The sequence below is a fragment of the Borostomias antarcticus genome (assembly GCF_949987555.1).
Source record: "Borostomias antarcticus genome assembly, chromosome: 4".
NCBI lineage: Eukaryota > Metazoa > Chordata > Actinopteri > Stomiiformes > Stomiidae > Borostomias > Borostomias antarcticus.
The window spans coordinates 14,696,202-14,723,542 of record NC_140237.1 but is presented as its reverse complement, the minus strand read 5'-3'; the positions used below and the strand labels follow the sequence as shown (position 1 = coordinate 14,723,542).

The window sequence follows — 27,341 nt, the reverse complement described above, 5'->3', positions numbered from 1 at the left end:
CCCAAACAGCACTTGGCTGATTTTGGGATAATCTATTTGCATGCGAGATTTTTCCCAAAATATAATACAGAAAGTAAGAATAAATTTTCGTATAATGTACTTGTTCCCTCGCCAACAATAAAAACGTCTCTAAAAACCATAATCTATTGTTCCTAAATGTAGGCTACAAAGAGTTGCAGTAGTTGCTGAATAACTGTTTAGACTATTGTAAATTATTATGAGATGGTGAAATCACGGGCTTTTACTCAATGAAACGCTCCTTACCTGATCTTTGTTGTGCTTTTCTGGGTATTGTGTTCAGAAATCCATTCTGACAGCGCTACTGCAGCTCTGAAGCCGAGTCACAGAATTGTGATTTTCTGCGCGGAGTAATCTTTTCTTTTCAGTATAACGGCATGCAATGAAAAAAATAAAAAGTGAGAGAACAGGAAATGATGACGGCGACTGTATTAAGCTCTCAGGCTCATCATATTAGTGTAAAAAATAATTCAAAAATATGTTTTCTTGGTATATATTAGTAACATCATCATCATCATCATCATCAATGACTTTAGAAACCATTTTTTCTTAATTACTCGTATCATCTTTGATATCCGAGAATAGTTCGCGGATGTTTCTCTGATATGCTTAATAGAAAGTAGCCTTTCGTCCTTTTAATTTATGTTTATTACTTTTGTTTTGTATAGAATCACAGGTATATAATTTCCCATACTTTGCTTAGTCGCAGAGAGCGCCTCCTGTTGGACGAATTTACTAGTGGAATTCTACAAGACAAAGAAAAAGGACAAATATTACAGAAATGTATTTCAAATTTGAAGGTATCACAGATCCAAGAGTTAAGAACACTTTCATTAAATCACGCAATATAGCAGTTTGCCCTAAACTTGCACCCAGTTATCCCAACCCTAACAAAAAATCTTAGGACTCAGTATATACAAGTGGTCTTATGACATCAATGCTGTCTAACAGAAGAAAATTATGCAGCATTGCACAGGAAAAAAAGAGTTTCATATACAATTAGGGATTAATGTCAGATTCCTATAAATGGGGGAACACAAGCTCAAAATATGACAAACAGAAGAGCCAGTGAAACTTCAGTAAACAGCAGACATCTTCAATGGAGTGGACTTCATTTTACACTGCTATGACATGACAAAGTTCAATTGCATGATATATCAATTTCAGCATGTACAAAAGTCATTGGACTCCCTCCAAAAATCAAAATCTTCTTTCAAGTGGAAACATGACAGGAGTGTTTACACCATAGTAAGCAAATCATGTTTAAATATGTTTAAACAGTATATAGGACTGCAAAATAAAACATGCATTTCAAAAGAAGATCAATACATTACACATATTTCCTTTCCTCACTCAAATCCTCAGTGGTTTAAGCAACAGATGTATTATTATATAGACATGAATTGGACAGATTAATTTTGGTATGAAAAACATATTTGCTGCTTACTACACTCAAATGTCTGGCCCAGGTTCATCAATGTCTTGGCACTTTCATCAATTCAAAAAGAAGCCAAAGATCAACATTAGCTTGTGCAAAAAGAATGGTAGATTATCTATTTGGGACTGAAAGACTGTTATATGCTGTGACCACCTCCTTAAATTATTACTAAATAAGAAAGATGACTAAATCATTATATATTACAGACTGGCAGTATCTTAAGTCAAAGACCTCTGATAAAAAGCCACAGACTGACATAGAGACCCCCTACTGTGATCCCTTCCCAAACACATACAGTACACATATGCTCACACTTCATAAATCACAATTCCAGTTGAGGAACAAATCACCAATGAGAACATATGTAGGAAGTAGAGAGGAGGGAGAGAATCAGACGAGAGAAAGGCAGGGCTCCATCACAGTGTATTTGCTGTAGCCGCGGCGGCCTGGTTTAGCTGAGCACCACGTGGCGGTCGAACACAGACTTCCTCTGCTCCTGGACCTGCCTCCTCCAGCGCTGCTGGGCATGCTCCACCTTGTTCAGCATGTTGGGTCGAGAGTGGGAGCGAGACAGCACGTTGTGGGCGTTGGCGAACGGCTGCTGGTCCTGAAACCAAGAAGAGACAAGCAACACAGACATCGTCAGTAGAAAACAAACAAGTGAAAATAGCTGGACAGCGCCTGGAGACACCATTTTCAGGGCTAACGTTATAGGATTTCAAGAACAGTTATTTGGTCTTAAATAACAAATCTATCAAGCAAGATACCTACATCCAGATATTAAAGTCGCTATAAATGAGTCAACTGTCAAGACTCGAAATCAGCTGACTAGTGAGTTGCGTTTTCCTGTGTGTCTGAGAATAATGTCCCTAACAGTGAAACACCAAACGGAACTAAACCAACATAAAAATAAAAATAATAATAATAATAATATGAATAATAATAATAACAGTGAGTGAGCAGACGTCGCCTGATTTGCAAGTTGCCTGTATGTAGCACACAAGGTCCCAATCCACCACATATACATGTACACACAGATCCATGATGAAGTTAAAGTCGCACTGAACTGAAAAAAGCATTCTGTCCCATTTTGGTTCACATAATTGGTCATAGTGTTCACCTATTCAACGATGTATGCCAAAAAAATTACAAAATTCTACTTTTGTTGTAATCTTATATCAAAGTATATAATTTCTTACTTCCTGGAAAACGGTAGGTCACGTGCAATGACGACAACAGGTACCTTAGATTTTAGGCCAATAATCTCACGACATTCACCCGTCAATCAACGCTATCCTTCTATCGAATCTGTCTAAAGCTCTTAAAACCCGTCCACTTGTCAATGTTCCAATCAAATTCCTCTAAACATATGTCCCACCCTCATAGCTTGTTTGCGTCGGAAATACGTCAAACTACGGAAGTTAGATGATCTCAAACGTCCATTTCAGTGCGACTTATACGACTCTGAATTAAGTTCCCTCTTCCCAACCGCCAGGCTGTTGCACATACCCCGACGTCATCGTCGTTCTGGATGAGCTGGGAGTGTCCAAAGAGCCGTCTCTTCAGCATGGGCTCCAGCAGGGTCAGGTACACCATGTAGAGCAGCAGCAGCCCCAGGATGGACAGGTAGATAATGATGGTCACCTGGACACAGCACACACATTTAGGGCTGTGTCAGGCGGTCAGCATGAGGGGAAGGCTGTGGATCTTTTACCTCTCACCGAATGCACAAAACTCTGACAATATTCAGACACCAGAGAACATTACCTCTGCACTGAACTTACTTTGATGGTTCCAGAACTCCTCTCCTCATATTTGCATTCGCAACGTAAACAGTACGCCTCCACGTCCCTTCCATCAACGGGCATCGGATCCACAACATGGAGACAGTTACTGGAAAGAGAGCAAACACAACTCAGTCGCACTGGTTTATAGTATAACAGAAACACACAGTGATTGCAGAGAGTGGCAGTAATTGGTCTTCCACACAATGTTGTAGCTAGCTTCGCACCGCTAGCAAGATGCAGTCGAGTCTTGCCCTTCACAATACGTACCAATCCTTCAGAGAAACATTTTGCTTGTAGATCTGCCCTTCTATATCTCTGTATGGCGGACAGATGCATTTACACCGGATGTCTTCCGAATTCTATAGGTCAGAAGGTAAAAACAAATGTTGGAAAAACATCATGATGTTTAACATGTCTCACTAACTGCGACAGACAGACAAAGAATTGCGACAGACAAACAAAGAATTGCCACATGCACAGTCGAGTGCATTATAGCTATGCTAGGCTAGATACAGCTCTAACTGGAGTGCCTAGCTATGTCTAGCTTATTCGCATCAACATTCAAATATGACTGTTAGCATGTAACAATAGCGAGAAAGATAGCATTTACTAGAGTGAGCTAATGTGCTACCCATAAGTTAGCTGACATTAGCGCTAGCTAAGTTTAGCAGTAACAAGTATACTACTAGTAACGAGCAGTAACAAGTATACTACTAGTAACGAGCAGTAAAGAGCGAAGGATTTCAGTTGGCCGGCTAACGTTAGCTATAGCAGCTGTACTTGATGACTAGCAGTACAATTTAATGTTAAGCTAACGTTACATTAGCTACTTTCTGTATGAACCCTTTAGTGTACTAACGTTAGCTCGTTAGCTCGCTCGCCAGGCTAACCTACCTTAGCATCCGTGGTCTGTGTTGACATCGTCAGTAGAAAACAAACAAGAGAAAATAGCTGGACAGCGCCTGGAGACACCATTTTCAGGGCTAACGTTATAGGATTTCAAGAACAGTTATTTGGTCTTAAATAACAAATCTATCAAGCAAGATACCTACATCCAGATATTAAAGTCTCTATAAATGAGTCAACTGTCAAGACTCGAAATCAGCTGACTAGTGAGTTGCGTTTTCCTGTGTGTCTGAGAATAATGTCCCTAACAGTGAAACACCAAACGGAACTAAAGCAACATTAAAAAAAAAAAAAAATGATATTAAGATAATACATTATTCAATCAATAATAATAATTGTATTAGTAATAACAACAGTAATAATAACAGTTATTATTGTTATTGTTGTTGTTATTGTTATTATTATTATTCTTATGTAAAAGTGATATCCGTTTTTATTTTGAATATATTTGCAAAAAATCGAAAAACCTGTTTTTCGCTTCATCATTACGGTGTATTATTGTGTGTAGATTGATGAGAGAGAAAAAAAATTTAATCCATTTTAGAATGAATTAGTCTATAATGTAATGAAATGTGGAAAAGTTGAAGGGGTCTGAATACTTTCTGAATGCACTTTAGACACAATCCAGTAGAAAGATAAAACAAAAACACAAGAACACGTTTATTTGCTTTATTTACAACATGTTAGATGTACAAAAAATATAGACAAACATTTATTTACTAAGTGAATGTTGAGCAATTCTATTTTACAAACCTCTCCATATTTGATAATTCACCACTTGTTCACCCTCATATTGCTCTACATTTCCAGTCATATCACTCCATCACGACTGCTCGGATCAATCAGTGAGTGAGGAGTGTCTTTGGTAGCCGTCGGTAGTCCCGGCACAAGGGCAGTACGACAGAGCAAGGCTATGTCCAGTTATTTTGAAGGTAAAACATGGTGTGAGGAAAATATAGTAGCCTATATTGACATGAAGCAGCACTCATACCGGTTGTGGGAACGTGTCAAAGTGTCCAAACTACTCAGTCAGGACTGCCAGGAACACGGTTAACTACACAATACTTTATCAGTTCCATCTAAGACTTTTTACATCATATACAAAACATTCATAAGAATAATTGCTTTTGTGGTATCACTACATTCCTTGTAGTGCTATAACGTTCCCCAGATCAGGTCACATTTGTGCTATATTTGTTTTTCATCTCATTCAACCAGTTCTGTTCTAAATATGAACCATGAATTTAGTTCAGTATGTTATAAGTACACACACTACAGTATCTATGATGTTGACATTCAATATACATCTCACTTAACTAGTGCCAGGTCACACTCGCGCTCTATACTATTGGTAAAAATATAGATGCATAATGAATTTCAAGACGTATTTACCAGCACTTAAATTGATGCATTGATCAATTGGTATAAACTAAAGGATATTCAAATCTCAATTCTCTTGGACTTGGATTAATTTAAGAGGAGCTTGCCACTTTAGGTTTTAATCCTGAAATGGGGAGTTGAAGATGAAGAGAAAATACAGTCAGTCAAATCTTTGCCATGCACATTCAGTCTGAAACCCACGTCTTCATGACCATGGCCTGGCGTCACAAGCTGTCCCCATGTTCGTACTACGACAGTCCAGATCCCGCCTCCCTGAAGGTCCAGCAGGAAATCCACTGACATCACTGACGGAATTGTCCATTGTTTCTGTTTCATCTTTGGGAATCAGAAAAACTACATCAAGTTTTTGGGCGGGGCGCTACTCTGTGAGCGACTCGCGACGTACGGCTCAACACGATTTTCTGTCACGACAGACAATAAAGTTTTCTGAATCTACAATCCACTCTAGCCTCAGTCATCACGCCGGACAACTAACGGGTGCTTTCTATAGTAGTCAGTGAGTAACATAAAAGCTGCAGCCAGTATCTGATGAAAAAGGTTCATGAGACATCCGCTGAGTTAAGTTGGTGAAATAGTATGACCTCTCTAAGGGCGTAGGAACCTTAAGACCTTGGAACGCAGGAACCGGATGAATGATCGAGGAAACATCTCTCTGGACTCTTGTGCTGTGTAGTTGAAGAAGTTCTGTGGGTGGGCCAAAACATCAAACAGTGCCTTCATGAGCTTCTTGTCCTGCAACAGATATGTCCATTAATAACAGATATGTCCATTAATAACAGATATGTCCATTAATAACAAGCCAAGAGAACGCAAATCTGTGAGGATGCAAAAAAGTGATCTGTAGTTTATCTACAGGAGGGCAAAATATTTTTTTTAAATCTTGTGGCCACAAGGGGGCTCTATATGCACAGTGTGTCATTGTTCTGTGAACACAACCAAAGACAACACCTTTACCTTGAGAATTTCTTGGTGATTCTCAGAGGCATACAACCTCCCATCTCGGACTATATCTTCTATTAGTTCCTGGTAGTCTTCTGAAACACACACATCGACAATTCATTAGTTCATTTAATCAATTATTTCCGTTATTTCAACAAACGGGGAAATAAACTATCCTTTCCAAACAGATCCAAACGAACATTTGTGTTTCTTACCATCATAGGTAACATAGGGCACCTGGAATCCTTTCCCACTATTCGCCTCGTTGGATTTAAACTGTATCCACAGCCTTTTGGAGCGAGAGGTGAAAGCAATGGGCCGTTCGTATGTCTGACATGTCTCGTAGGTCGTCACAGAGTTGGAGAGAGCTGTGAAATCAGGAAACATGCACAGGTGACCAATCCGACACCAGCATACTCCATTAAGGTGAGAAGCTCTAACGTTCTATTGTTCCTCCACGGCGACCATCACCTCACCGAGGTGCTAACCGCTTATACAACCCCTCGCGCCAAACCTGACGCCAACTGTCAAATACAAAGACATTAATCAACCTATATCTACCTACGGCCACCTGCAGTGAATTCACATTTAAGACTATGTATCACACACACCCTGAAACATGCTGACCTCTTCGAACACACACAAGCATCCATCACTCACAGCTCTTCCTCATCACCAGGAAGTCCCCACACTCGTCCTCGATGGGGAGGTAGATCTCTGGGACCACGATGAGGATCCTGCGTTTCGGTGGAGGGTTAATGGTCCAGGTGCACTCCATGTTGGCCGGGTAGTTCCCGGGGTAGTTGGGAGACTCGATGTACCCGGTGAAATCTCCCAGCTCTCCTCCACACTGCCTGTCTGGGAGGTAACGGCACCGTGTCAAATAGCCGACGCCGTCCCAGTACAGCCACGCTAATGACCTTAAACAGCGCCCCCAAAGTGGGTTACAAAGCAAAATGGCCGTCATGCATCCAAGACAAGGGCAGAGCCGTAGGTTTACGTGTCCTCCTTTACTCTCTAAAGTGCTTAATTAAGTCTATAAAGTCATTAGATACAATGAAAACATATATTATCTGCCCGTCTCTCACAAACACACATATACACACACACACACACACACACACACACACACACACAACACTCACAACACACATATATATACACACATCTCAAGACATACTTTTGCACTGCATGATGTTGGTGGAGCCATCGAAGTCAGTGGTTGTGTTCCCTGGACAGGCTATGCAGTGGTTCTGACCAAACTCCAGCTGGTACGAGCCCATGGGACAGCGCAGACAGCGGTGGGTACTGGTGTTGTAGAAATGGCCAGGTGAACACTGGACTGCAGGAGCAAGACAGAGAGAATTTGTCACGGGGTCAAACTTTCAGAAACAGCTTATATAAACACACAGAACACTCTGAATGAGTGCACACATAAAACACAACTGCAGGGGGCGGTAGAGTTCCCTTTGAAACAGAGACATGAATCTTTTGTGTGGTAAAAAAAAAAGAAGTTGCTTCAGCCCCTCTATCTGTGATCATATGGTGCTATGAAATGAGAAGGGGCAACACGCATACCAACTTGCTCTCTTTTTAGTGGTGCTGGGAAATAAAATCCCCTGAAGATCCATTTCAATGGAAAACGGGGATTCCCACACTCACCTTCACCTCTGCATTGGTTTATTTTGAAAAGTCGTGACCTTTCGCAAGACATGCTATGATTCAACACAATGGCCAACGTGGTAGAGCGGGTCGTCCAATGATTGCAGGGTTGGCGGTTCGAATCCTGCCTCCTCCTGTCCATATGTCAAAGTGTCCTTGGACACTGAACTCCAAATTGCTCCCAATGAGCAGGCTAGCACCTTGCACGCCAGCTGCCGCCATTGGTGTGTGAATGCGTGTGTGAATGAGAGGCCTTTGTAAAGCGCTTTGGATAAAAGCGCTATATAAGTGCAGTCCGTTCACCAACGGTAGCTGGTTGGACGTAAACACAACTCAACAGCTCTGTCAGCCATCTCCTCACCTTTGGTCTCACACTCTTGGAAGGACACGGCGCTGTGGTGTTTGGTGACCAGACTTCCTCCGCAGGAGAAGCAGGAAGTGCGGCCCGCCTCGGGCTGGTAGGAGCCCAGGGGACAGGGTCGGCAGGGGATGAAGCCGTCGTGGGAGGACTGGCCAGGGGAACACTGACCTGGGAACGCCAAAACACAAGGTCAATGTGGCCAGAGCAAAACACAGAGCTGTTCCAGTCAGCCTGTCATACACTCTTTAAAACTAAAATAAAAACAGGTTCCAGATAGAACCTTTTACAGCTCCGTTATGTGCTGATTGGAACCCTCAATGGTTATTTATAGAACCATACAGACATGAGAATGGTTCTATCTGGGGTTCTCCTATTGTTGTTCCGATTCCTTTTTTAGAGTGTAGTGTAGCAGCCTCTCTGAGTCCCGCGCTCCCATCTCTTCACCACTAGCGGGACGGGCCAGAGCCGGGCGGAGGGCGTGGAAGTGATGTCATGCCTCTTATCTCCCTTTGAACCACCTCTCTCATATCTCCTGAGCGACTCTAACAAACCATCCGCCACCGAGACTCTCTCTGTTTAGTCTATCTTCCAGAGGAGTAGAAGATGGGATCGGACAGCGCAGCCACAAACCGGCCATGATAACAGTGTTTGGGAGGCCAAAATATGGTGGCTCGTTTTCCTTTTATTCAGGAGTGGGTATGAGCAGGGTATGTGTTTAATTCAAACAGGGCTTGAAAGCTGTAACCCCAGGCTTCTAAGACTTTATACAAAGCAGAACATCTGCCAACGAGATCCTTATCCAGGCACCATTCCTTCCTGTGAAGTTCATACACTCATAACAGGATGGGATTCTAAAAGACTTGTTTAAAGATTACTTTTGAGAAGATAAAGTGAAAACTAGCGCCATGATCTCTTATGGATCTCTGTATTTATTTACCACAGCACAGTTATCATCTCTGGCTACAATGGAGGTGAGTAGCGTCTCTTTTCCAGTGTGCAGATAAAGGTTCATGATTGTTCTCATCCACAGTTGTAGACCTTGTTAGCTATTAGAGTCTTACCTCCGCACTCCGAGATGTTCCGCGCTCCAGCGGTCCTGGAGCCGCCTCTACCCTCGGGCCCGGGGCAGACCTCACAAGACATCTGCCCCACCTCATCTTGGTACGTCCCAATTGGACACAGGACACACCTTCCCTGGTCCCCGTCGTGGTACGTTCCAACAGTGCAGCTCACTAGCAGAACGAACCAGACAGGGTGTTTAGATTGAAAGTCTGTCAACAAAAACACACACTCATACCTAAAAGCAAGTTCCTCTCTCACACACACACACACACACACACATTCAAGTTCACCACAGAGACAGTGTTAAGCTGTTAAGAAGGCATCACAAATCAACCTAATGCAGCTATGCAAAAAATTCAGACAAATGACAGAACTGAGCTCCTGTGTGTCCCACATCAAACGAGCTCCGACATTCACACCACCACTGTGTTCGCTCTTATCTCACCCGACAGCATTGGCCTGATTATAGGGATGTACTCCCTATCTGCTCTCATTCACCCCTTCTACAGTTTACCCTTCCAGAATGACGCCTGTAATTAATTTGTGAATTATTGTGTCTGTCTGGGGTTTTGTCAAACACATTCTTAAGCACTTAATCATCTCCCTCCAAACAGTCATTTCTGAGTTTCTACTCCAAGATGTCCTTGGGTATAATCTGGAAGGTGTGCTGTTGTTTTTTTTAGGAGAGAACTTCTACCATTAATGAGGACGTACAAAGCTTGAACACGGCCATTATATGTGCCTTGGCAAATTGCTAGATTTTCCTCAGAAGAAAGAAAATGTAATTCTCTCAAAAGCAGTTCAATTTTTCTGCCTTTTGTTTATTCTGAATGACCATGGAGAAACTCTCCTGCATTGTCTCCCCCTGCTTTTATTTGATGGAGGGAGAGAGAGAGAGAGAGAGAGAGAGAGAGAGAGAGAGAGAGAGAGAGGGAGAGAAGGGAGAGAGAGAAGAAAAACCTTGAAGCTTTTCAAATGCAAAGAGGCAACTCTATAGAGTCCTCGAATTGATGGCCCCAAAGAGGTTTAAAAGACCTTTGACCTCTATTCAGGTCCCCAGCTCTCTGCCTATTTGATGACATAGGCAAACACTATGCTATCACAGTGGTAAGGAGCTGAACCCAATAAAAGAGGTCAGGGTTCTGAATCCCCCATTCTGCCCGTCCCAATCGCCTCTTGCGCCTATCAAGCAGAGTCCCAAACAGCTGATGCTAATTGATTCCCATGGTGCGGTTGAAGTCAATTCTCCTCCGGAGTTTAGTGGTGGGGTCATGCAGAGGGGCCCCTGCCTGAGGGGGGATATAGCACTCAACCTGCCAGCTTGAATCAACAGCACTTCCTAAACATCTCTCGTGTAAAAACAAACATCCAAACAGCTCCACAACAAGGTTCTAACTGGTCGGAGAGGAGCGGTGTTCCACCAAGCAGCTCGGAGCTCAAGACGCGTTCACACCACTCAGCGCTGTGCTGTTCTACACAGCCTGCTGTTCTCATAGAACATTCAGCCCCTTGCTAACAAAATCAACGCACTGTTAAAAAAACGATTTAGGCAAATATAAATACAAAAGTGCCTTACTAATTCAGAGAAGTGAAGACATTTTGTCAAACTGTGAACATTTCAACTTTGTCATGATCTGTCCACTGCATACTATGACGTTTTAATCCAAGAGGTGGTTATGATGAGGCAGAAGTACTTTGAAGAGCGAGGAGAGGAAAGAGAGAAGGCCAGTTCTCTCTCTGACCAGCCGAGGCCATGTTGTTGTTGTGGGGGGATTTTGTTCCCCACTGGGGCACTGAGAATGAGCCATGGGATTTACAATGGAGTGGGCAAACTGAAAGGCCTAAACTGCACTTAGTGAACTAAGCCCTGGGGGCGGTGGGGGTGGAGGGAAAAAATATAGCTCTTTTATAGAGCTGGGGGGCTACAGCTCCCCTCCAGCCCCCCTCCCAAATGATATGTCTGCAACGCCGCCTTGGCCAATAGGCAGCTTCATAATGATTTGGAATCGCTGAGCAGTAAAGGTTTAGCAGAAGAAACTTTGTAGACTTTGTAGATAGAATAAAAATCAGCCAGGGGTCTCTTGAGTTCAGCACCTGGCATTACTCCGAGCCAGAAAAAGTACCCTGTTTGCAGATAAAGTCTACTTTGGAACCTCTTGACATAGATGAGAGACCCCTTCAATACTGCAGCCAAATGTAGCCAATGATAGATGATCCCCTCACTCTGTCTCATCCCTGCCCTGGAGGACTAGGCAGACCCAGGCAGACCCAGACAGACCCAGACAGACCCTGGAGGACTAGGCAGACCCAGACAGACCCAGACAGACCCAGACAGACCCTGGAGGACCAGGCAGACCCAGACAGACCCTGGAGGACTAGGCAGACCCAGACAGACCCAGACAGACCCAGGCAGACCCAGACAGACCCTGGAGGACCAGGCAGACCCAGACAGACCCAGACAGACCCTGGAGGACCAGGCAGACCCAGACAGACCCTGGAGGACCAGGCAGACCCAGACAGACCCAGGCAGACCCAGGCAGACCCAGACAGACCCTGGAGGACCAGGCAGACCCAGACAGACCCAGACAGACCCTGGAGGACCAGGCAGACCCAGACAGACCCTGGAGGACCAGGCAGACCCAGACAGACCCAGGCAGACCCAGGCAGACCCAGACAGACCCTGGAGGACCAGGCAGACCCAGACAGACCCAGGCAGACCCAGGCAGACCCAGGCAGACCCAGACAGACCCTGGAGGACTAGGCAGACCCAGACAGACCCTGGAGGACTAGGCAGACCCAGACAGACCCTGGAGGACCAGGCAGACCCAGACAGACCCTGGAGGACTAGGCAGACCCAGACAGACCCAGGCAGACCCAGGCAGACCCAGGCAGACCCAGGTAGACCTAGGCAGACCCAGACGGACCCAGGCGGACCCAGGCAGACCCAGGCAGACCCAGACAGACCCAGGCAGACCCAGGCAGACCCAGGCAGACCCAGGCAGTGCTGAGCTGACAGTGGGGCCCTGGACGCTTGTCTCAGCCAGAGAAAACAGAGAAATCCCCAATGTTGACGGCGTGCCACTAGAGCAGCTCGTCAGCGTCCCCCCCCGTTACACCGTCACGGGCTGCGAGAGGAAGAAGGACCCGGGGGTCGGCGGCGAGTGGCCGCCATCACGCCTCCCACGGAGACGCCGGGAAGATCCGACACCAACAACAACAACAGCCCCCTCTGTTCCCCAGACCAGCCTGGCGCACCAGACCCCCGCAACACGTCCACGCCCAAATATGGAAGTCATCTGGCCAACACCTGCTCCAGATCCAATCATTAAACCAACTTGTCTAAAAATATCTCGCAGGCACGGCCTATTTCAATTACTCGAACGACACGACTATGAGCCGCCGCTCGGTATGATGGGAACGTTTGCTCACCGCACTTCCTGTCCACCAGGACTTGTCCGGTCCCGCAGGTCTCCTCCGCCGCCCGGCGCCGGGCCAGATCGTAGTCGGATCGGGCGAAGTGGAGGTGGAACTGCTGGCGGTTGATGGACTTCCTCAGCGTGCGGATGGTCTTCCGGAGCCTCTTCTCAGAGCGCCGCCGCACGCAGCCCAGATCACAGCTCTCTGCTGGGAGAAGCAGTCGGTACCGAGACTGGATCCTGGAGCGCCACGCGACCAGCGCACACGCACATTCACACTGGGATGGATAGGCAGTCGAGCAAGCACACACACACATACACACACACTCATTCACACACACTCACAAACACACACACACTCATTCACACACACTCACACACACACACACACACACACACACACACACACACACACACACACACAACCAAACCAAGGACACCCCCCATAACCTCCACCCAGTCCCCACACTCAGAATCCACCACCTCAGCTAAATCTAAACAGGAGATACTTTAACACACTGACGTGTTTAGAGACAAACCACAAGAGAGAGAGTGAGAGAGAGAGAGGGAGAGAGAGAGAGAGAGAGAGAGAGAGAGAGAGAGAGAAAAACGAGGAAAACAGAGTGTTTTCAGAGGGCTGGGGTCACAGACAGGCAGACAGGCAAACAGGCAGACAGGCAGGCAGGAGGACAGACAGACAGACAGACAGGCAGACGGACAGGCAGCGCAGAGAGACCAACCTGTTACCTCCTCTAGGTTCACATCCAGCTCAAAGTCAGCCGTGATGGAGGAGGCGTCGTCCTCCCCCGCCCTCCTCCCATGGCGGCTTCGCCACCGCCGGCCTGACGAGCTGCAGCGCAGGCTAACGTAGCTGAACTGGACGTTCTCTGTGAACGGGGACCCGGGGTGTTCTGCACACACACACACACAAACATGTTTAGACACACCCACACACATATATAAACACACAAATAAGTATGAACACACATTGCCTACATGTTTGTCTTCACAGGGTTTCAGTCCTGAATCACTTTTCCAAAGGGAGGAAGTTGCATCTCAGATCTGCTCTGAGGCAGTGTGATTGGTCGGGCTGGACATTTTTTTTTTTTTTTACTCTCCAATCTCTTTGTTGCTTTTGGACGGGCTGGGACCGAGAGACGGGGAAAATGTCCCTTTTTAAAACCGATTGTCTTTTCAGATGACACTGAGGGAAGGGATGTTAAACGCCAAGCCGGAACTCTTTGGAGAAACAAAATAATCCAACAATCGGAAGTCCGTTTGATTGATGGCTGGGTAGGGCCCGACTGAAAGGCCTGTTATGGCTAATTACGTTTTCCCCTGTCACTGCCAGACAATGTGCAGTCCTGAGACATTCAAAACATTTCTGACCACACTACTTCCCCCACATAGATCCTTCATATCTGCCTCCCTTTTCAGTTTACTTTCAAGCAGGCTTGAGGTCTGTTTTATTTTTTGGACTGGATTTTTTGGTAATAAATACAGACACTCAGAGGTAAACCTGCGTTATTCTGTCACCGTAAAAGGAAACGGTTGTAATTCAAATCAGTCATTTCTATATTCAGGACGGCGAGGGTTGGTAGCGGTGAACGCGAGCCTCGGTACCTGACCGCCACGCGGCCACGCCCTCTCTCAGCCTGGCCTGACTCCGCTTCAAGTTGCACTTTCCGGGGCCGGACTTAAAAGTGGCTGTGGTCTTAATCCGTAGAACACTTGACATTTCTGATCCTACAGAACAAAGGGGAGAACAGCTTGTTAATCCAAGACAAACAGAAAAAAAAACGTCCGTAGAGTCTGTCTGTACATCCAATGCAAAGTGAAGGCCTGGGGTAGGTTGGTCCGGCCGTGTCTGAGTGTTGTTTACGAGACTGAGGAGTGCTGAGTGTGATACAGATCTGTGATGCTGTGTACTTGCCCAAGCAATACGAGCCACTGCTGTTCCTTTGTAGTCCATCCAAGCAAGGCAGAGGCATTCCACAGGTCACTGTATAGGAATCCCCAGTCCCTGCGAACGCACACGGGCCCATGAGAGGCCGAGCCAGACAAAAGGCAGGGCCACAAAAGCCAAAGGCAGGCAGCGTGCCAGAACATGAGGTGCTGCTATGCAGGGGAACGCAGACCAGAGCAGCCTGGTACCCCCCCCCCCCCCCCCCCTTGCATGCTGGCTCCTGATAGGCTGGGCAACTCACCGCTGCTGATGTGAACCTGGGACTGGCAGGTGAGGAAACAACTGGCCCCTCCGGCCTGCTTGCTGCAGTTCAAGGTAGGTTTAGAGGGAGGCTGAACAGCAGGTAAACCTTCAGTCTCTGGATAGAAACCACAACACACTCCGAGGTAAAGAGAAAACGTTTGACTGTGGTAGGCAGGGAGATACCACCAGGAGGTGAGCGGCAGGAGGAAGTGGTAAAAGAGAGACAGGAAGAAGAACCAGCCAAACAAGACAACAGAAACAGCAGCGGAAGACAGACAGAGAACTGACGAGAAACACTCAAAGTATCTCCTGTTTTCATAACCCCAAGACTTCCACGAAAAAACATTTCATATCACACACTCCCGACAGGGCGATTACACAACACAGAGTACACACACACACACACACATTCACACATACACTCGCACACATACACCATCTCCTTCTGTGGCAGCGTCTTACCAACACAATCCTTTTTGTTCCAGTGCAGCTTATATCCAGGGAGGCAGTGGCACTCGAAGCCCCCCATGGTGTTCTCACAGCGCTGCTCACAGCCTCCACGGTTCACACTGCACTCATTAACGTCTGAGAACGGCAGAAACACCACACACACGTTCATACTGTTAATACTACACTAACAATACATCAAACATGTTAATACTACACTATCCATACATCAAACATATTAATACTAAACAATAAATACATCAAACATGTTAATACTGTTAATAATAAACAATCAATACACCAAACATGTTAATACTGGCAACAATCAATAACTAAGGTATTAATATTACTATTCCTGTCTTTAGAGGTTTTAGATTTCAGTCCTTCTACCTAAATTGGAATACATTTAAATTGTGCAACTGCTGACGTTCCCCCTAGAACAGCACAGTGACGGCCATGATGGTGCCAGGGCCCCTTTCCTGCATGCTCTGCTGGCCTGGTGAGTCTCACCTCCACAGTGGGCCAGTCCGTACAGGGTGTATCCTTTGTTGCACACACACTCGAAGCCGCCAGGGGAGTTCACACACATGTGATCACACGTCCTCTCGAAATAACACTCGTCTATATCTGTAATCACAAGCAGAGTGATGACAGAGCAGTCATCAAAACAGCTCATTAGAAGGGATTCCCCTCTGAGGAACAGCCAGCGCATCTCTTACTCACGCACTTGAAAAAGGTTTTACATAATTGGCTCCGCCCAGCGACCGCTGGTGGAGGGTATATTTTCGGTCGTGTGTGTTATTCCGTTCGTTCGTTCGTTCGTTCGGTCACATAGCAGGATTATACAAAAACTACCAGAGCAATTTTCATGAAACTGTAGGGGTGGAGGGGTGTAGCATGGACCAACTTAGAACCCCTCCCAGAGACATGGACACTGGGCTAGTGCCCCTCTACCCCTCCCAGAGACATGGACACTGGGCTAGTGCCCCTCTACCCCTCCCAGAGACATGGACACTGGGCTAGTGCCCCTCTACCCCTCCCAGAGACATGGACACTGGGCTAGTGCCCCTCTACCCCTCCCAGAGACATGGACACAGGACTAGTGCCCCTCTACCCCTCCCAGAGACATGGACACTGGGCTAGTGCCCCTCTACCCCTCCCAGAGACAAGGACACTGGGCTAGTGCCCCTCTACCCCTCCCAGAGACATGGACACAGGACTAGTGCCCTTCTACCCCTCCCAGAGACATGGACACTGGGCTAGTGCCCCTCTACCCCTCCCAGAGACAAGGACACTGGGCTAGTGCCCTTCTACCCCTCCCAGAGACATGGACACTGGGCTAGTGCCCTTCTACCCCTCCCAGAGACATGGACACTGGGCTAGTGCCCTTCTACCCCTCCCAGAGACAAGGACACTGGGCTAGTGCCTGTCCTTTTTACCCCCCAGAGGAATGAACACTGGACTTAAAACTTAGTGCTATGTTTTATTTGAGTACATGTTGAGTACATGTTAAGTACATGTACATGTTGAGAACATGTTAAGAATCTCCAAAGGAATCTGGCAAGTTGTTACTGGCACTACTGTGTGCTAATGTCCCACCCTGTCCCATCTCCCAGCACACACACACACACACACACACACACACCGCGGGCCTGTGTATGGTGCTCTCTCAGCCCATCTCCAGACAGAGGGCCAGGTCCAGAGCGGTGGGCGGGGCCTACCTTGGCACGCGCGCTCATCACTGAGCAGCTTGAAGCCCTTCCTGCAGTAACACAGGAAGCTGCCCACGGTATTCTTGCAGAAATGTTCACAGCCGCCATTGTGAAGCTCACATTCGTCGATATCTGAGGGAAAGAGACAGCAAAAGCTGCTTCTATTCAGCCACACATCCAACAGACACAGACTGAAGAGAAATAAAGTTACGTTACTGTAGGTGCGCTCAACTCGACTGAATGACGCAGAGATATTGTTCCCGGATGGTTAAGGGTGACTGACAGGGGCGGACTGGCCATCGGGAGCACCGGGAATTTTCCCGGTGGCCTGGCGCGCCAACTGGCCTAGCCCGCGGTGAATGGCCTGCCCCCCCATCAACAAATCGCGCAGCACCACCCCCCACCTCCACCCCCGTCAACAAATCGCGCCCCCCCCCCCCACCCTGTCAACAAAACAACACTGAAGGTGTTCCATCTCACCGCGTCGGCTCGGCTCGTGGCCTGACTGGGGCTACATTTCCCGGCATGAAATATTCACCCAGTCCGGCCCTGGTGACTGACCTTTGCAGGTCTTGGCGTCCGGCTGCAGGGTGAAGCCCACGGGGCAGCTGCAGCGCACGCCGGTCGACGTGTCCCGACAAGTGCAGTCACAGCCCCCGTTGTTCAGCGCACAGGTCTCTGGGAGGAAGGAAGGGTCAGAGAACACTCAACCTAGGGCTGCACGATTATGACAAAAGATAATAATTGCGATTATTTGCTTCAAAATGCTAATTGCGATTAATAATCGTGATTCATATTTAATATATAATATTAATATATAATAACCAAAATGCTCCCAAATCACTGACGTTGATCCCTTTCTTGCTACTAACTCACTGACCTCGTTTTCGCTCATTTTTTCACTACTCATGGCTGCGGGTACTGAAATTGCTGCGCACAGCGCACTCAGCGGGAACGCATGTGATTGGTCAGACAGCATAAGCACCTGTGATTCGTCCGTGTAGTCCTAGCACACTCAATTCAAAGCAAAATTATTAATCACATTAATTGTGGCCTTTTGCGATTAGTTAATTGCGGAGGTCATAATCGCGATTTTGATTAATTCACGATTAATTGTGCAGCCCTAACTCAACCCTTTTAGGCTTCTGGGACATGTAAGGTCTAAGCAGTGCTCTAGCTATGCTAACAGTGGTCAGTGTGTTTCCAGTGTGTCGACACTAATACTGTACATGGCTACTTACTGTACATCTCAAGTAGGAATTTCCTTGTACATGGACGGTACCCGTATCATGTACATAACGACAAACAAATCAAACTTGTCAGTAGGTAGCGCAGTGGTTAGATGTCTGGTCAGCGACCGATAGGTTGCTGTTCAAGACTGGACCAGATTATTCATTAATCAATGCCTACCGTTGTGCCCTTGAGCAAGGTACTAAAACCCAACGCGAGCTCAAAACATTGCAAGTCAGATAAAAGCATCTGCTAAATGACCTAATTGTGAACCTGGCCATGTTTACACACTGTCTGGCTTCACCCTACCAACCTAGACTGAGGGGTCTTATGCAACCCCTTCCCATATAGGATCTACTCAGCCCAGTAGAGAGTGTTTAACTAGGTGTGGACATTCACACAGCATCACATGACTGACAGCACTTCACACAGACGATGGCCCGACACTGTCCCTGTCCCAGACAGAAGGAAAACGTGAAATGTACCACTCTGTCACAAAAGCATATTTCCACTGCGGGGATCACAGCTGAGAAACAACGGCTCCGGAGTCATTTCACAGTTTGCTCCAAAGACTGAGGAATGCCTTCCTCCTCTCCCCACTCCGAAAACACTCTGGCTGCTTCCTGGCAGCTCTTCCCTGGCCTCCTCATTCCAACAGTGGGGCTGGTAGGACCACTAGCGTGGCTGGACTAGTCTAGCCCGCCCTGGCTGCCCTCTCTCAGTGCTGGGGGGGGGGAGCAGAGGGGCTGAGTGTGTGAAGGTATTTTACCCATCAGCAGCCGGCGTTTGACGCGTTTGTCCACCTCAGCGAAGGACGTGGCGTTGTGGTCCGAAGTCTCGGCGGTCGCCTCGTCTCGCTCTGCAACACACAGAGACATGGGCAGCCATTAAATACGCTACAACTCACTCACAGAGCAAGACTCAGTCACAGAGCAAGACTCAGTCACAGAGCAAGACTCAGTCACAGAGCAAGACTCAGTCACAGAGCAAGACTCAGTCACAGAGCAAGACTCAGTCACAGAGCAAGACTCAGTCACAGAGCAAAACTCAGTCACAGAGCAAAACTCAGTCACAGGAAGACTCACTCACAGAGAAAGACTCACTCACAGGGAATGTGAGTGTGTGTGTGTGTGTGTGTGTGTGTGTGTGTGTGTGTGTGTGTGTGTGTGTGTGTGTTTCCCTTCGACCACCAGAGGAGCGTTTCACCTACGTTCTACTGTGACTGTGTGTGGTACTGCAGACAGGGTACGGTAGTGTGTGATGGTAGATCATTGGATAAGTATGTTATAGTGCAGGATATGGAGACAACCCAGGGATGATCCCAGAGGCCACACACACCGCCTGGGGCGGGACAGACACTACCCACAAGCCCCTGCTCTATCTGATGGATGATCCTTATCACAGCCATGCAGTAGCAGTGGAAGCAACACACACCGGCTATCAGCTAGCAGTCTGCTCTCAACAGAGCTGTTTCATCTACAGGCTCGAGATGGGATCATGCTAACAGGTGAGTTTCCTGAAATTAGACATGCTTCTCTATTTCCTGTCCTACACTATTGGATGAAGTGATTAATCAGGTGTGCCTGACTGCAGCACAATGATCAGGCACACCTGAATAATCATTTCATCCAATAGTGTAAGACAGGAAATAGAAAAGCATGTCTAATTTCAGGAAGTACTGTAGTTGTGCATATAGGCCATTGCAGTGGAAATGAAAAAGGGCACAGGCTGTTTGTGATGACAGCTGGGATTTGGGGGGTTGGCAGGCTGCTATTGGCTACTGAAGCATAAATGATAATGGTGCATAATGACATCGGAGGGTGTGTGTACCGGTCGTCTCTTACCTACACAGGACCTCCCGTCAGGAAGCATGGTGTACCTGACGTGACAACTACAGACGGGCCCCTCCTCCGCATCCTCACAGGTGTGCTGGCAGCCTCCGTTACCGTGGTTACAGGTCACTAGGCCGGCGACAGAAGACATGGGTCAGTTCCATAGATCACAATCTGACTCACAGGATGGAGGGTTTTTGGAAGCCTCTCATTGGCACCACTCAATTCCAGCGGGGGCCAATCAGATTCCAGTCCTCTGTGTGTGTGTGTGTGTGTGTGTGTGTGTGTGTGTGTGTGTGTGTGTGTGTGTGTGTGTGTCGCACACATACGGATGCAGCCTCTCTGGTTCCTGGCCAGCTCGAACCCTGGACGGCACTCACAGGCCACACCCCCCTTGGGTGTCTCTTTGCAGATGTGAGTGCAGCCATGCTCCCTGTTCATACAGCTGACACCCTCTGGGATGGAGGGAGGGAGAGAGAGAGAGAGAGAGAGAGGGGGGGGGGAGAAAGAGAGAGAGAAAGAGAGAGAGAGAGAAGGTGGGGGAGAGAGAGAGAGAGAGAGAGAGAGAGAGAGACTTAGAACCTGCCTGACTAGTCGATACCCAGTGACTACACACTGAGATACACTCTTTACAGCTGCCATTCGATTCTGTCTCAGGCGTGTTGAGTGTTGAGTGTTGAGTCAGGCTGACTTGAGATCAGACGCAGTTTTTTGGTAACAATGCCACGGCCTGGGGACGTCTGGAGCATTCAGCCAACCGACAGAGCAGCGCACTGGACCATTAAATGACCGACACAGGAGCGCACTGGACCCATTAAGATAGGGCTGGCTGAACGTTTCAACCGCTATCAAAGAAAGAGAAAGGGGAAAAATGGAGTGGAGGGAAAATAAAAAGAGGTAAACCCCATTGGGAGAATATGCAACAGCCTCCCCTCCATTGGGCGGATGAACAAGAGCCTCCCCTCCATTGGGCGGATGAACAAGAGCCTCCCCTCCATTGGGCGGGTGAACAAGAGCCTCCCCTTAAATGGACAGTCAGCACCAGCAGAAACAGATCTAAGAAGCTCTCATTTGAGTGGATCTGTGTGTAAACATGTTCAAGAGCTTAAGCTTCTTTCCTCTCGTTAGAACATCTGCCCGTGTCTGAATTTCTTGTTCCCTTAACAGAACCTAGCCGTTATTCTGAGGGGACACTGTTGCATGGCTCATTCAACACCCAGGGGGATCTCCATAAACTACTCACATAATAATATTGTATTGGAACCGTAAAACCATACAAAAAAACACATTATTACACCGAATAAACATCAATTTATCTTCCTCCTTTCAAACCCACTGTCCAGGATCTGCTGGTCTAAAACGGGATCTGCTGGTCTAAAGCGGGATCTGCTGATCTAAAACGGGATCTGCTGGTCTAAACTGGGATCTGCTGGTCTAAAACGGGATCTGCTGGTCTAAACTGGGATCTGCTGGTCTAAACTGGGATCTGCTGGTCTAAACTGGGATCTGCTGGTCTAAAAAGTGTTGGTGGGGTTTTAGAGTTTGGCAGGTTTACCGAGGGAAACCCAACAGAGTGGAAACCTCTTGCATCTCTTGTGACTGAGAAGCTACAGACATAAAAAGCTTTATTCACATCTATGACACAGGCCACAAAGGCCCAAGTGTTGCAGTTATGAACTTGTTTTGTTCCTGGGAGCCGAGGTCTGTTTCCCACAGCGGGGGCCGAGCACAGCCCGCCCGCTCCAGACAATTCCTAGTAAACAGAACCTGGCTTAAAAGCTGTCATTCGTCATTGTGCTGTCAATCAAAGCCTTGTGTATGTGAACATTTGAGAATTAGCTCCATAATTCTCTGCTCTGCCCTTGACACGACTTAATACCTCTGTGCGTGCACACACACATATGCACGCACGCTCACGCACGCACACACATACACACACAGGAACACACACACAGAAAGAAACAACACACAGTCACACATGTACTCTCGCAAACAAACAGTGGAACTATCTTTATACTGTATGAATGTACTGTTAAAAAATAACCCTCTCTTGCCTTCCATGCACTCACCTCATCTTAACTCTGATCCTGACAGAAAGTCAAATGTTTTCAGAGGGCTTGTTCTCGTGGCCTGAGATGGCAGAGAGGAGGTATGTGTCCATGGTTACTCACCCACAGAGCGGTGGATGCAGGTGTGCTGGTTGTCACTTAGGAAGAAGCCTTGTTTGCAGCGACACTCATAGCTGCCCATGGTGTTGACGCATGCGTGCTGACACCCGCCATTGTTGCGCACACACTCGTCCACATCTGCAGGGAGAGCCGTGGCATTACTCTTAAGAGCCATGGACACACAGCCTCAGGAGTTGTTAGCCTGATAGCTAAGAGTTCTGCTTACTTGCCACTAGCCTATTTAAATAAAAAACACAACCACCTGCATTCATAAATAGCTACTAGCACTCTAATCTAATGGAAGTCTGAAGAAAGCATAAGAGCTATATGTCACCATCTGGTACCCTATAATGGTCAAGCATATTTCTACTCGTGCCATTTACATTCTCAATCACTTGACATATGACGCCAATGTTGTCATATTCTCTTAGATGTGTTTATCTCTTACCTAGACAGTTATGTCCATCGTGTTGTCATGTTCTATTAGATGTGTTTATCTCTTACCTAGACAGTTATGTCCATCGTGTGCTAAATGGAATCCATCAAGGCAAGTGCAGCGATAATTGCCTGGTATGTTGATACAATCGTGCACACAGCCTCCATTGTGTTCCATATCGCATTCATCAATGTCTGAAAAACGGGGCACAAGTCAAGATTGATGAAGGTTTGCCATTTGAGCATTTAGTGGGTAAGGTTCCTTTCCAACAATTAGCTAAAACTGTTTGAACTAAAAAAATAATTAAAAAAAAAGAAAAAAAAAGCAGCAATGTAAAACGGATGTGTGGTTTGTCATACTGTATTAGGCCTAATGCACCTGAAACTACAATGAAACTATAGCCTAGTAACTTTACGGGATAATGTGTCTGCCATCTGATTAAAATACCTCACATCACTTCACCACAGAGCAGATAATTACCTTCACATTGTTCTCCATCCCCTTTAAAGCCTGATTTACACGTGCATTTATACGTGCTTTGGGCATTCTGACAAATAGCATCAATGTGACAGCCACCACTTCCGTGTGCGCATGGATCTGCATTGGAAATTCACACAATAATGTTTAAATACCAGAAGCTGATGTCATCTCAAAAGTAAGAGTTCCAAGTCGGACTAATGCTATCATAATAAAATCCTCGACGGAATGATACAATTTGTGAACTTGCTCTTACAAATTCAAATTAAATAACCGGATTTAACAAAACCTGATCTAATTCAATAAATTCATATTATGAGAAATAGAAAGTCATGACGGGATCTTGTTTTCCAAAATACGATTTTGTTATCATGGATCTAATTTTACCCATAATAAAAAAGGGAAAACCAAAATAGCCTACTACTACTACTACTACTACTATACTACTAGCCTACTACAATTACTACTACTACCACTACTACTACTACTACTACTACAACTACTACTGCTACTACTACTACTACTACTACTTCCACTACTACTACTACCACTACTACTACTACTACTACTACTACTACCACTACTACTACTACAACTACTACTACTGCTACTACTACCACTACTACTACTACTACTACTACTACCACTACTACTACTACAACTACTACAACTACTACTACTGCTGCTACTAGGCTGCTACTACTACTACTACTACAAACAACAACAACAACAACAATAATAATAATAATAATAATAGTAGGCCTATAAATAATTCACATCATGTTCCAAATCAAAGCTACCATATTGATAGAAGTTCAATGCTGCAGTAGCATTACAGTTGCAAACTAAAACATCCACTGGGAAGACAACAAGAGCGCAGTCTTCTGTGTGCGTAAAAACAGTGTGGAAACTGAGGCAACCTACCTCGGTTCTCTGGACGCGCAGCGCTTTGGCGAGTATTTAACAAGAGCAAGAACAAACACAAGTCCCTCGCAATACAAACAGCTCCCATGGTGATATGATCGAAGTTGAGAGGTCTCCTCAAAAGAACGCGTTTGCACTGAAGTCGTGACTGCGTGTCCGCCTCATTTTCATTCTAGACTGTCAATAGACTTCACAAGGGGTTTTGGAAACAGAATGGAGTGTGTTCGTGCGTGTGTATGTGCGTGTGTGTGTGTGTGAGAGAGAGAGAGAGAGAGAGAGAGAGAGAGAGAGAGAGAGAGAGAGAGAGAGAGAGAGGGAGAGGGAGAGAGAGCACTGATTTATTCGTCTGTTTTAAATAGTGCTTTCTTTTAAACTTGATTTAAAAGAAAGCACCCCATATGCTAACGCTCTACAGGTAGATGTTCAATATGTCCAGTCTTCTGTCTCGGGGGAAAAAAGAACAAGCGCCCACATTTCTTTACGTTTAATTTGGAAAGAAAATGTTACTCCGTGTGTACACCTTGACGATGTAACTTCTGTTCGCGAATGGTCTGCTTCGTCCTCTGCTTGGGTTTATAAAGCAGGGAACTCTGAATGACCAAGCCAAGAAATAATGGTGGTCATAAATTATCCCATTGTATTTCACACTTGACTGCTCCAGACTTGTGTAGGGTCTTTGTCGGTGATCAAAGTGCCATCCTTTGAAATCCGCCTGTTGTGTATGAACTCTCGTTTGTGAAAGTAGGAGAGCCCCGCGGTCCGTTAAGCGCGCAGCGCCCCGATGAACGGGAAAGTGAATGGGATGCCATCATGTAGCCTAGAGCCTGAGCTTGGCATCTCATTACGTATCGTATCCATGATTTACCAGTTTAACAGTTGCTCAAATAATAATAATACACTGTAAATTAAACTATAATCTCCCAAGGCCATTCATCTTAGATGGACCATTTTCGTATGTTAACTTTAGGCTACTCAGATGTGCCCGATACTTTCACCACGGTGTACTGTGACAAAAATGAAATATAGACTGGATAAGAAGGGTTGCCCTAGATCAGGATGGTCTTACGAGGCTACCTTCCCTGGGCCCTGAGCCCCTGTTCCCATCAAGGATGTGGGCTTCAGGTTAGGGCTTGGTTCCCATACGTTGCCTACTTTTTCTACGCACTTTGTGCATCACCTAGTGGTACAAAGGCGCAGTTACACAACTTCTTTATTTTATTTTATTGATACAGTATACAAAATAACATCGTAGAAAAACAGAATCACAAATTCAAAAGAAGTGCACAAAATTACTTGAAGGTTCTAACGGTTCTTTAAACAGCATCAGTTTTACAAAACAGCTTTGAAATAAATAAATATAAATTACATAAGATTGCAATTCATAATGAAACGAGTTAATTCCTATAAGGCACACCTTATATTACCCAGAATGCACCTTAAACAATAAATTTGCATTTCCCTATATACAAAAACGGTTTATTTTTTAATCTTGATAAAGGGAAGCAGCATTTCTCCTCTGAATTACATTATTTGAGAATTACCTACCCTATGACAAAAAGTTACTGCTCTGGGAAAAACCAAAGCATTGATAAACTGATCAGCAGTGAAATTGTTTGGGTTTGGTCACTCAGAATTATACACAACAGGTTAACCTGTGTATGACGCTAGCCACTACACTCAAAAAATAAACAGTGAATGTGAATAATGCTGAACAGACACTGAAAAGACAATTTGGTTCAATCAGGACCTGTCAAACATATGGCAGAGATTACACGCAAACACACACAAAAACAATGCCCCTGAATGTTGACCTAGGCCACTCCTCACATTCAAAATGTTTGCATAGTCTCCGCTGTGAATCACTTCTGAACATCGAAAGGAAGTAACATGGGGAGGGAAAAGAAAAGACATCACAAATACATGCTCAATAAGACAATATCAGATGTTCAATAAGAGAAAATCAGGCATAGATGCAGAACATTGTTCATGTGTAATAATATTGCTCTTGAATTCTATTTGTAAGAACTCTCACTGCATTAGGACACCTAGAGAAAGTGAGAAATAAGAACCGATGCCATCTTGCTGGAGTTGATTAGTAATACCATAATCAACATCATTTCAAAATCTGTTCACACAAGTAGTGGTTAAAAAAAGTTTGTTAATCCTGTAAAACTTCTGATGGACCAAAATGCACAAACCACTAATGTGTGTGTGTGTGTGTGTGTATACAAGACCATTTTAAACATATTGCTATACAATGTGCATTTTCATTCAATGGAAGACTAAAGACAAATAAATAATCGCTCGTTATCATTCCAGGACAAAGATGAGTTTTGCATGCATGGTCCAACTCTTATCGTGATTCACTTGCATGAAATGCTATAAAGCCAGGAATGAGTGTTTAACAACTTACAGTACTACCCCAGTGCCTGTCAAACCATGAACATATGGGAGTGAGACTATGCATGCATATATACACATTTAAAAGCCCATGCAAAGGGCAATGTTTTACAGGATTAATGCACTGGCATCTCCTACAACTCATAGCCCTTTTAGACATTACACCGTTTGATATCTATGCATCAGTAAATGAGCCTCACCCACAGACTGTAGCAATCTGTTCCTCAAGGGACATTCTTCCAATGCAAACAAGCTGGTTTTAGAATTATAGCTGGCAGTCTTGCATATCAGCACATTAACATTTCATTTTACACAGACAGCCCATAACAAAATCAAATAAAAATATAACAGTCTTGATATGCTGGCATAAGGAACAAAATATATACAAATGCTGGTACAAGTAACACAGAAGTTTGAAACGTTACAAACAAAATTCATCAGACCCGGATAGTTTGCCTCTCAAGGCCAAATAGAATTCTGCTTCCTCATCCTATAAATAGCACTAATGCCCATATA

At 45.7% G+C, this 27,341-nt stretch overlaps 2 protein-coding genes across 2 annotated transcripts; both read right to left on the bottom strand.

Annotated features, from left to right (window-relative positions):
* Positions 1–726: 726 nt before the first annotated feature.
* Positions 727–4,343, bottom strand: tmem9b (TMEM9 domain family, member B). Its single transcript, XM_084437265.1, has 5 exons — positions 4,138–4,343; positions 3,511–3,602; positions 3,241–3,349; positions 2,966–3,100; positions 727–2,063 (listed from the first exon to the last, which is right to left on the bottom strand). Exons 1-5 carry the CDS (start codon positions 4,216–4,218, stop codon positions 1,908–1,910), a joined length of 573 nt encoding a protein of 190 aa, XP_084293391.1. The 5' UTR covers positions 4,219–4,343; the 3' UTR covers positions 727–1,907.
* Positions 4,344–6,135: 1,792 nt separating this feature from the next.
* On the bottom strand, positions 6,136–24,513 carry scube2 (signal peptide, CUB domain, EGF-like 2; the record flags this gene model as incomplete). The annotated part of the gene is made up of 23 exons (XM_084437183.1): positions 6,136–6,282; positions 6,505–6,584; positions 6,705–6,857; positions 7,150–7,347; positions 7,670–7,831; positions 8,513–8,680; positions 9,574–9,744; positions 13,004–13,195; positions 13,731–13,901; positions 14,614–14,736; positions 14,924–15,013; positions 15,198–15,314; positions 15,662–15,784; positions 16,157–16,273; positions 17,368–17,490; positions 17,920–18,036; positions 19,358–19,447; positions 20,433–20,549; positions 20,750–20,875; positions 22,592–22,726; positions 23,093–23,218; positions 23,505–23,621; positions 24,426–24,513. The coding sequence occupies 23 exons, from the start codon at positions 24,511–24,513 to the stop codon at positions 6,136–6,138; spliced, it is 3,051 nt and encodes a 1,016-aa protein (XP_084293309.1).
* Positions 24,514–27,341: the final 2,828 nt, after the last annotated feature.